The 11,148-nt window shown below is 34.2% G+C and overlaps 2 protein-coding genes across 3 annotated transcripts; one reads left to right on the forward strand and one right to left on the reverse strand.

Moving 5' to 3' along the window:
• The first annotated feature begins 1,649 nt into the window (after positions 1 to 1,649).
• Positions 1,650 to 6,170, forward strand: LOC103496359 (uncharacterized). 2 transcript variants are annotated; one of them, XM_008458186.3, is made up of 9 exons: positions 1,650 to 2,276; positions 2,542 to 2,683; positions 2,768 to 3,058; positions 3,140 to 3,287; positions 3,801 to 4,790; positions 4,878 to 5,116; positions 5,202 to 5,275; positions 5,480 to 5,594; positions 5,733 to 6,170. In XM_008458186.3, the coding sequence occupies exons 1-9, from the start codon at positions 2,221 to 2,223 to the stop codon at positions 5,763 to 5,765; spliced, it is 2,088 nt and encodes a 695-aa protein (XP_008456408.1). In that variant the 5' UTR covers positions 1,650 to 2,220; the 3' UTR covers positions 5,766 to 6,170. The 2 variants fall into 2 exon arrangements, with proteins under 2 accessions (XP_008456408.1, XP_050935118.1); XM_051079161.1 differs by having other exon boundaries at positions 1,651 to 2,276; positions 2,438 to 2,683.
• A 423-nt stretch (positions 6,171 to 6,593) lies between these two features.
• LOC103496358 (small ubiquitin-related modifier 1) lies at positions 6,594 to 8,844 on the reverse strand. The gene is made up of 3 exons (XM_008458185.3): positions 8,583 to 8,844; positions 7,077 to 7,226; positions 6,594 to 6,993 (listed from the first exon to the last, which is right to left on the reverse strand). The coding sequence occupies exons 1-3, from the start codon at positions 8,667 to 8,669 to the stop codon at positions 6,928 to 6,930; spliced, it is 303 nt and encodes a 100-aa protein (XP_008456407.1). The 5' UTR covers positions 8,670 to 8,844; the 3' UTR covers positions 6,594 to 6,927.
• Positions 8,845 to 11,148: the final 2,304 nt, after the last annotated feature.

The following is an 11,148-nucleotide window of genomic DNA, read 5'->3' on the forward strand; positions in this document are numbered from 1 at the left end:
GATTAATGAAATTGGAATCCCTTAATTTACAAGCAAGAAAAGAAAAGAAAAGAAAAGAAAGGGAATAGAATAAAGAAAACAAGAAATTGAGTAATATGGAAGCTCCATAACTTTAATTACATTTTCAACATTGAATAATGAAGTGCTTTGTAGTATGTTGGTTATAAACTTTGGTGAGGAATATATCTCTGTCTTGTCTTATTTTCCATTACAAATCGAATATTATGCAATCCAAATTCCAAAGATATTTTGTATTAAATAGCATTAATTAAAACACTAATTATTAACTTAATTATAGCAATAATAAAGAAATAATAATAAAAAAAAGGACATTAAATTGGGCATGATTGGATTGGGAAATAATAATTAAGTGTTAAGAGAGGAGGGAGGGAGGGAGGGGTGTGTGTGTTTTGTGTATTAAAAGTAAAGTAAAGTAAAGCAAGTAAGTAAGTAGGTATTAAAAAATGTGGTTTAATTAAGAATAGAGGAGGGGGAATGTGGGGAGCACATGCACAGGGTGTCGCACAATAACAAAACCCAACACATCACACTTCATCACTCTTTAACCTTCCACGTGGAAGCCACGTCATTCTTACCCAACCCACCTCTTCAATTTAAATTGGGATCCGCACTCACCTTATCCATTCTATTATAAAATGACTTTTATTTTTATATCGTATTTTAAAGTTTTTGTCTTATTTATTTGATTAATAAAAATACAAACACAGAATGGTGTTAGTAGGGTGCAAAAGCAACCCAACCATCATTTTCTTTTCTACTTTCACAATTATGTTGCAACATCAAAACTTACTATTCCTTTTCTTAAACTATAAAATTAATTAATTACTTTCACACGCTTGTTGCCATAAATCTAATTGATTCGATTTTAGTAAATAGGTTACCACATGATGTGGTTTTACCATATTAATTGCGTTTATAAAATTACAAATACATGTTCAAATATTCAAAAAGTTCATACTTTCCAAATTTGAACCCAAAACATTTGGTTTGAATTTCAATATTAGTTTATTAAAAGTGCCTAATTTTTTAATTAGTCGTGGCACAATGAAAAGAAAATTAAAATAAGTCCTCAATTTTATTTAATATTGTGTTAGGTCTGTTTAATTAGTGTCGTCTATTGTCTATAAGTTCCCGATTTGGTAATTATATAATACTTCTTTTTTCTTTTCTTTTTTTCTAAAATAGAAACAAATAATTTCAACTATAATAATATTTAAAGATTTTGCAATTGCATGGCCACTTCATTTCATTTAACAGGATCTTAATTTGCGTAATACTCAACTTAATATTCATATTTATGTGTCGCGTTAAATATAAATTTTAAATTTTATTCATATACAAAAATTAATTTTAATTTACTATCATAGTTGGATTTCAAACAAATCTACGCTCGGCATGAAATCAAACTCACCAAAAATCTTTTATTATCCACGATTTTTCTTGGTTGATTTTAACTTTTTGATGGTAGCAAATGATTTTTTTTGCTAAATATAGCGTTGAAATTTCATAAAATAAATTGAAAAAGAAAAGGATCAAAGTGAATATATCTTAAAAAATCAAAACAAAACCATCATATAAAGGAAATATAATTTCCAAAATATTTTATCCAAAATGGCTTCACCCCTAAAAAAAGGAAAAAAAGAAAAATAGAATAGAATTAAGAAACGGATGTTGGTTGCAAGAAGCAACCGCTAGATTTGTTCGCACCCGATCCACGCGGTGAACTTCCATGGCCACTACTCTTCTTCTTCCTCCGAGATCTCTTCCCTCTGCTTCTTTCTTCTTCTTTTCTTCAATGGCGGGAACCCAAATAATAACCGGATCCCTATTTATCACCAACCCCCTTTCTCCTTCAAACCTCTTTTCCTTTGCCACGTTTCTTTCTCTCAGCTTCCACACGCTCGCCTTCTAACCCAAGCAATTCTTTCGATTTCATCAACCCTTTTCTTTCCCAATCCCCCTTCTTATTCGCTCAATTCCATTCCCTTTTCCCCTTTTCGGGAATGAAGTTTCTCGCTGTTTGTTTTCTTTCGTTATGGACTCTCTCTCCCCTGTTTTAGCTTCTTAATTTAATTCTCATGTGTTTCTCTTTCTTTCTATCATGCGTCCCTTGTGTTTATGCGCCTTCCCGATTTCGGTTTTGTTTCTTAATGTTGTAATTGGTCGTGATTTCGGATTTCGGATTCTAGCTCGGTGTTAATGGGGAATGCCGATGATGCTCGTTCTGTATTTCCTTTGACCAATTTGCAAATCGGGTATGTTCTTCCTTTTCCTTTGGATTAATTCCTGTTTCCCTTTGTTGTTTTTCATCGTTGTTTGGTTTTTCTGACTGTTTAAATGAATTTTCGTTCAACCTGTTTGATGATATTCTAATGGATTGATCATTGTTTTAATAACCCTGTTGATGAATTCTTAGATGGGTTTCTGTGTCCAGCTGATTTCGATGTTTGGTGAATGTTGTATTTCTTCAATGTTGTAACTGTTTCCCCCCTTTTCTGGTTGACCCTTTCATCAATTCAGCGACCTGCAGTCTTATCTCTCTGATCTTAGCCTCTTCTTGGCACCTGAAAGTAAAAGGTTTTATATCTTGGTGGACAATCGGCCATGGTTGAGAGAATTTGGTTCACGGCCTGCTCGCTTATGGCAGCTGATGGTTACGAAGGTTTATATTGAATTTATTTTATCTTTTTGTACTTTGTTTGTCAATTTTCTGATGTTCAAACCTAATTACTGTTCTAAATTGCAGTCGAGGCTCTCTCCTTTTGCAATTAGGAAAGTGCGAAAGGATAGAAATAGTGAACGGGCGGCTTATCAGAGACCCAAAATTACTAAACCAAAGAAGTTTTTGCGATGGTTCCCATTGATCAATGCAGTAACATTGTCTAGAAAGAAACTTCTACTTCCTATGCCGCCGGTGAAGAACCTTAGAAAATCTTTTGTCCTTAACAATGAACTGCATAGAACATTATATGGTTTTATTGTTTTTGGAGTTTCATGGGACAATGTTAGAGGTATAAACTACTTGAATGAGCTTCAGGTACCAAGCCCCTTCCAAATGCTTCGTCTGTTTGTTGTCTTGTAGTTGAGACGTGTTTAATGATTTACATCTCACCTGCAGACGGATACCTCGCTTGCCATAGAGTCTAAATATATGCAACGATGGGAGTTTGATTCCATATCTCAAGCTGCAGCAAGCATGTCTACTTGGTTCTTGGGTTCACCCACCGATGGGAAACTGTTGAAGAATTATTTGGAGTCAGTCACAGGTAGTTCTTAATGTTTCTGATTAAATTTGACCTAGCTGATACTAGGATTGCAAGTATGTTCATTTTTTTCATGTAGCGGAGGCTTAGAACAGTGCACTGATTTGCATTGACTTTTAGTTATTTTTGGTTCTTACTATATCAAAGATGATTTACGTAGAGCTTTGTTTGGTAGCATTCTTAGAATGCTTAGTGTCTAGTGTTTTCCTAGCCTTCATAACAATTGACGTAGTTTCAGGCAACGGTGAGCTGTAGTGTGCTCAAACAAATTCTTTTTATTTGAGTGTTTAGAATACAATATATTGGCTGCAAACTTTCATTTGCTAATGTACCATGGCTATTATTCTGTTTTTATGTTAAACTGCATATTACAGTTCGGTTTAGTCTTTTTATATCATCTAAGCATGACTTTGGCTGTAACTATTGAGTAGCAGATGGCTTGCTTGCTTGAGGTAGCACCTGCAACGGCCTAGAAAGTGTCCACTTAACCATTTAATTTTCAATTACCCTTTTCAGGAGAAGTTTTTTACGATGCATTAGATGATTTCCACGATGTTGAAGACAGTTACCTCAATAGCATTCCCATTATGGAGGATGGAATTATCTCTTACAAAAACTTGTACATGAATAATGACTTTCTGGAGTGCCCTGATGGTGAGCTAGACCTAGATTCTACCACTGCAGAAGACAGCAAGAATACACTACAGACACCTCCTCCTACTGGTCCTAACAAGAGAAGAAAAGTAACAAAGTTTATTGTCTCAAAGAATGAAGATGACACCTATCTGGAAGAGAGGAAAAACCGAGTTATTGATTTGGCTAGTGTCCCGGAGAGTCATGATACTAATTGTCTGGATGTAGTTGAGGCCACACAATACAAAGATGTATTAATTTTGTTTAGGTTCAATGATCGGGACCTTCCATTCAAGTTAAGGCAAGTAATAATGCCGGATCTACGGTTGCTCACCTTGTTAGAAGCTGGTCTACCATCCTGGGTCATTTTCCTTCAATCTTACCCCGTGTTTTGTCATCTCTATCGTCCTTGGATGTGCCCTCTTGCTAGGGCTTTATACGTGCTGGTATCAGTTATCACAGTTCTCATAGGATTCTATGATTTATACAAAAATGTCCCACTTTTGAAGGCAGCGGCTTCTCGTTTGTGTGGACCCCTTTTTGATTGGATAGAGACTTGGGAGATGGTATCAAGGATAAAATACTTGGGAACAATGCTGTTCTTACATAATTTTGAGAAAGCTGTTACCTGGTTTCTTACTATTTCACGTACTACACGTTCTTTTATTTCAATTATGGCTCAACCATTGGCAGGTCCTGTCATGGAACTTATAGGATTCCTACTTCCTGTTGGTAGTACTTTTATCGAAGTTGTTGGGAACTTCTTTTCAGTGATCTGGGATGTCATTGAATTTTGTTGCACTATGGTTGTTGACTCAATTGAGTTGTTGTTGATGCCTGTATGGTTCATTTTCTCAACCGTCTGGAGCTGTGGTAGGTTAACAATGCGCCCTATTTATTCTTGATCTTCAGTGAAGTCAGTCTTTCACTAGATTTCTAATGCCTTTCTTTTCTTTGCAGTAACAATGGTTTTGCTTCCTATATTGTGGATCATTTCCGAAATCCTGTATGCTCCAATTAGAGCCGTCCTTTCATTAGCTAGTTTCATCACTTACATATGCACCGGCATTTATGATATGTTCGGAGACATACAACTTTTTCTCAGTAGTGTCTTTCAAGTTGCTTCTGTTTCGGAGGCAACAGTTTCTGCTTCTGAGGTTTCTGTTTGGCGTACACTTTGGAATGATCTTTTCTCTCAGGTACTACACCTTAAACAATAACTACTCGTGTATATATACATCATATGGCAATCCTCCAATTATGCTGTAAATGTCTTTGCTTCAGGTTTTTCGAGCTGTTCGAAGTATATTAAATGGATTTGTTGCCTTCTTCACTGCTTGCAACAGACATCGGCTCAGGTAGGCTTTTTGTTAGTTTTATGCCAAAATTATCTTCTCAGTTTGTAGGATAACCTGGCATTGACAAGACTGGGAAAAACTAACAAGAGTTTGCTAAGTAAAGCATATAATTAACAGAAATATATTCTCTTTTGAAACTTAATTCATCCATGATATATCCAATAAAACATGCCACTAATTATGACTTCTTCTATGATGCAATAGCATCTATAATCATGTACATGAATGTTTCGAAAGATTATCGGGACGAATGAGACAGGAAGCAAGCAGCACTAGACACATATATATGCCACATCGCCTGACTAGTATATATGAACAGGTTATTTTTTTTTCTCATTCCTTCAAATAAGCAAATGATTCCCATAGTTTATGTAATTTGTAGACAAATTTTGAAGCCTTTGGGCACATCCAAAGATCTAACGCCTGAAATTTTGCAACCGCTTTGTGGTGTGTACAGTCGGTGGAAAAGCGCAAAGCTCACACGGATTAGAAATCTGTTGGTTTAAGCAGATGAATAGGACACATGAGATACATATCCCCTTGTGCATATTTAGTGCGTCTTAGTCAAAGGACGCATGTCACAAGCAGCATGTCTTAGCAGCGGACAAAGCAGTCTATAATTGATACTGTACAAAGTAGCATGAGTTTTTTCTTTTCCTACAACAACATGGAGTTGGGGGATTCAAACTTCTTACTGAACTCTTTGTATGCCTAACCTAGTTGAGCTTAGGTTGACAGAATAGAGTTTGTAAATCTTTATACCTTTGGTCCTTCTCATTACCTTTCCTCAAAATCGACATCATTTATACTCTCCCTTGGGGATGACATACAGTTGTAAATCTCGGGATGTAAATAGAGTGTAAAATTAGTGTACAAAATTTCCTTTTATTTCAAATATATGTTGGATATACCATACTACTATCAGCACAGAAATTTCTCCTACCAGTCGAAAATTCAAATTCTGGTATGCGTTTGGTTGGTTCTCATGTTTGGAAAATTTGGGTTGGATTAGACAAAACTATTTCCAAAATCTTCCTGGTTCTGTACCTCTATGATAATTATTTTCTATAATACCATCCATGATTACTTACGGTTTTTGAAGATTATTCAGATTTGAAAATACACGAGGAAAATTTCCGAGATTTTTTTAATAGTCATTAATGTTTCTTTAAACAGGCTGATATGACATCTAAAAACCACTTTTATCTAGTACTATTTTCATTTTAACATCCTATGAACTACATCCACGTATAAATCATAAAGGATGAATCAACTTTCTGTTGGTGGTTCAGATGAGCTATGGTTCCAAATTCGATCATAACTATAAAACTGGAAGATCGACGAATATATTCCAAATTTTAAGATGGTCTTAGCATTTTGTTATCAGAAAGCTCACAACGTGAAGAAAAAACGAGACTGCTTACAAAATATTCGACTATGCTACTAACAGCTTCCATCCATACAAAGAGCCAAGCAAATAACTGAGACCAGAAGATAGCCATTGACCTCACAATATAAAGCTTAAAACGTAGGGAAGTCTTCTTAAGGGAATCTACACTTAATAATAAACCTGCAAGAACCTCTAAATGACCCACATTTCCCGATTCAATGAAAATGCTTGCACTAATGGAGCAGAACCAACGCCACCAATTTCAACGAGACGATCCACCAGTCTGGTGCAACATTGCATCAATCTCATCCCCATCCTCCATCTCTAGCTGGTAAAAATACATGTTTTGTAAGAGAAAATGCATGGCCTTTTGAATCGGGGCATTTATGGGCGAAATCCTAAAAGGGTTACCTCATCGGGAGTTTGCTCTGCTCGAAGGCGACGACCATCAAATAGAAAAGCAATGGAGTTCAAATCCACAGATTGTCTATCACAGTAAGCATTCATTAGTTTCTTCAGCTGAGTGCTCCTTTTAATCCTGAAGAACACCTCATTCCCATCCTATAGAAAAATCAAAATTGAGGTCTAAAGGGTTAGTCTTACATAAATACGAACTTATACTATTCTCTGAGTGAAAAACTAAACTTTTACTCGGAAAATGAAGAATTTACTGAGGCATACAGAAAAAATAAGCCAACTCTCACAAACTCAAGCTAGATCAAGAAAGAATTTACACCCGTGAACAATATGTTTAATATACTAATTGGTGTAATTAAAAAAAAGCGAATAAGGAGTATGATTGATTGCAGAAAGAACGTGACGAAGAAGAAAAGGTTCGAAGGATACGTTAAAACTAAAAGAAGAAGAGAAAACATGTCAGAGGAAGACAGAGTAAATAGACAGATTGACAAAGGAAAGTTGATTCAGTCCCTGAAAGTTTGCAAGGAGACAAGAAAAAGATTCGATGAAATATCCATTCTAAGGCTCGGTTTAAAACAAATATAATTGAATCTTTGAAATACATCAACACCACTCCATTGGAAGTAATATTTAAAAATAACAAAAAGAGAAGTAGGAAGAAGATTATTTCCCAATGTATTCCAACAAAATGAACAAAAGAATACTCCCAAAATTCCGAGAAACCACACAAATGATTTAGTGTTCATGCTAAATAAACACACCAAAGGCGCTATTTAAAAAATAAAAAAGGAAAATCTGTAGTCAATAGACTCGGTACTCAACAAAGCTATATCCCAGCAGGTACTCAGATAAACCTATCTCAATGAAAAGTTTGGATATCAAAGAACACTAGCTTATCTGGGACACGGCAGAAGGACCAACACTCAATCTTAGATAGTAGTTTACAACACCATGGCAGCTTCAAAATCTTTTCAAAAGACAAAAACAAAACTACGGCATGATTTTGTTCCCAAGGTGAGTATAACAAACAGAAAGAAAAAAATGGAACAGTCTGAACGCCAAATCTGCAAAAATTACACAAAGAAATGGAAACTAGAATTCCACCCGTCAGTTAATTGGATTTGCTAGATCCTGAGAGGAAAAATTATAGAACGATCATGATAATTGAAAAATATAGCTATCGCACGTATCACATATAACTTCGATTAACCATATTTTCCCCTATTTCGCGAACAACCAAAACCCAATTCAACAATAGAACCTCAGAACCTATAATTTTATATTTCTCACAACCTATAATTTTATACTTCTACTTGGGTGTCTCACAACCTATAATTTATACTTCTACTCGGGTTTCCAGTGTGGAACCGAGGTATCCGAAAGAGGAAGAAAAGATGAGACGGCAAAGAGACGTGAATGGATCAAAGGCAAATGAAAGGAAAAAACAGGATCGAAAGGGTTGAGCATGAAGTTAAATTGTGAAGAATAGAAAGCAACCTGGCCTTTGACCTTGAGGTTTATATGCGCGGACTGGTCGTTGGGCTTCTTGTCTTCCTCCTGCTGCGTGTTTGTGACCCCCGACATTCTTCAATCTTCGCCGATATACCAGAGATTAGGGCTCCAATTCTCCCGATTTCCGCCCCGTCAAAAAGAGGGAATAAGTTTTTGAAAAACTAATTGCTATATTTATTCATTTATATATTATATATGTGTGTGTGAGTGATAATTCATGATATTGGGCCGGTGGGCTTAGACTATCGGCCTGAACCATAATAACAAGGGATAGCCGAAGGCATGGTAATTATAATATATTGCAATTTTAGGAATAATAATAACTAACTATATACCAATATTTTTAAAAATTATAAATATAGCAACGTCTATATGATATATTTCTATTGTTATAGATTCTTATTATTTATCATTGATAGACTATGTTATTAATCATTGATACACTTTGATAAATTTTGTTATATTTGTAATTTTTTAAATATGTTGTTATATACTTAATTATTTGTTGTAACTAAGGGGTCATTTTGGAAAAATACCAAAACTATTTTTTCTATATAGCAACCTCTATCATAACCTCATCTTAATATCCGGATTCAATCAATTGGTTGAACATTTTAACAACCTTATTCCATTTTACTAATTTCACACTAACAAAATTATTATTTTTTAGTAACTCAATCAAAACCCTAGATTTTATTTCAAAATAACCTTGATTGGTTGAATCTCTAACCCTTATTAACTGAATCATATTATATCTTACTTTATTTTTGAAATTTGACTTTTTAAAAAATAGTCGATATATCTTCATCTTGACAATTGAACTATTTTCTATCATGAACCCTAAACTTGTTAGAGTATTGTTCAATGCTAGATGGGATGAAAACAACCGTTACCATAACTTCCATTTGCCTGAAGTGCATGCATGTCTGTTAAACACATTTTTCAACCAACTTGTTTATCTAATTCAATCTAATTTTTTTCCATCTTTTGAATATTTAATTTCTCGAATTATATTGTATCATGATGGTTGCAACAATTCTAATGTCATTATTATTGTTGTCGACTATGTTCCATCTTGTTTATCAAATTTTCTTATTCCGGGTTCCTCATTAAGAACTTCCAATTGCACATCTAACATCGTTGACTTAGTATATTTGGATTCGTGTATTGTAGACTTCTACATAAAAGAAGGTTCAATTTTTACCAGTAAAGATGCCTTAAAGAAACATGGGCTTAATGTCAATTATGATAAAGCTTGGAGAGCCCATGAGCTTGCATTAGACTCAGTGCATGGGTCTCCAAATTCATCATAAGCTATGTTGCCTGCATTTTCTAATACATTAATTTAAAATAATCTAGGTATGTCTTACATTATAATTAGAATGTCATTAAATCAAAACTATACAGTCTATCAACCGTTTATTGACCTATGGATACTTTTTTATTTAACTTTTGACAGATACATATACAACACAAGAAACCAATGATGATGACATATTCAAATATTATTTTATGGCTCTTAAGGCTTCAATTCGTACATGAGAGTGTTTTTTGTTTAGAATATTTATGAATTTTATTTGGCAAGTACTTATAAAATAAATTTGTTTCCTTAATTATGAAATTTTTTAGGTTCATTGTATATATATACTTGAAATTTATTTACTTATATATTTGTAGTAATAGTTACGCTGTAATGAAATAATCAAATCATAATGTTTCCGTGTGTTTACCTTTGTGTAATTTTGAGTAATAATGGTTGTTTAAATGTAAATTATTTTATCAATCTTCTTTTTTCATGTCCTTTTTGTTGCTCTGAGAATTCGCTTAATTTGTTTCTCAATGTTTTTTATTAAATTCAAATTAACTTATTCTAAAAATATACATTATCTATATATAAAGAGTTCAATACCATTAATTCATACAATGGTGGAAAGAAATTAAAATTAAAAAATTGTTGCATTAATTTGTTTAGAAAGACTTTTAAACCAAAATATGTTCATTTGATTGAATAACATTAATTCAATTATAATTTCTATCAACATTGATTTGACCTCTATAATTAGATGTTCATCTGATTGTAGAAATAAAATACCAACTAACATGATTTTGGGAGTGCCACACGTGGATGATATTTTATACAATATCAAAATATTTAAATTCTCGAATAATTAATTTGTGATATGCATTATGAGTCTTTAATTAATTTCGACATGTTAATAGTGTATCCGACCCCATTATAACCTCTTCCTAATATCTTAGGGGGCGTTTGGGGGGCGTTTTAGGATAGTGGGGTTACTAACCCTAACCCGTGTTTGGGACTCGGGTTATGAAAACCCTAGTTTTAGGGTTTCCATTAACCCGATTTCACCATCTCTACTCCCTCCATTCTGTCGTTTCGTGCTTTGTCGATTTCTCTCCCTCAACCCGTGTTCTTCAACCCGTGTTCACGCCCCTCTTCAATCCGTCTTCATGAATCTCTTCAATCCGTCTTGCATGTCCATTCATCTTTTCCCTTCCATCACCGATTTCTTGTTCGTTGTTCTTGCTTTGC

This window comes from Cucumis melo, chromosome 11 (genome assembly GCF_025177605.1).
Source record: "Cucumis melo cultivar AY chromosome 11, USDA_Cmelo_AY_1.0, whole genome shotgun sequence".
In the NCBI taxonomy this organism is placed as follows: domain Eukaryota; kingdom Viridiplantae; phylum Streptophyta; class Magnoliopsida; order Cucurbitales; family Cucurbitaceae; genus Cucumis; species Cucumis melo.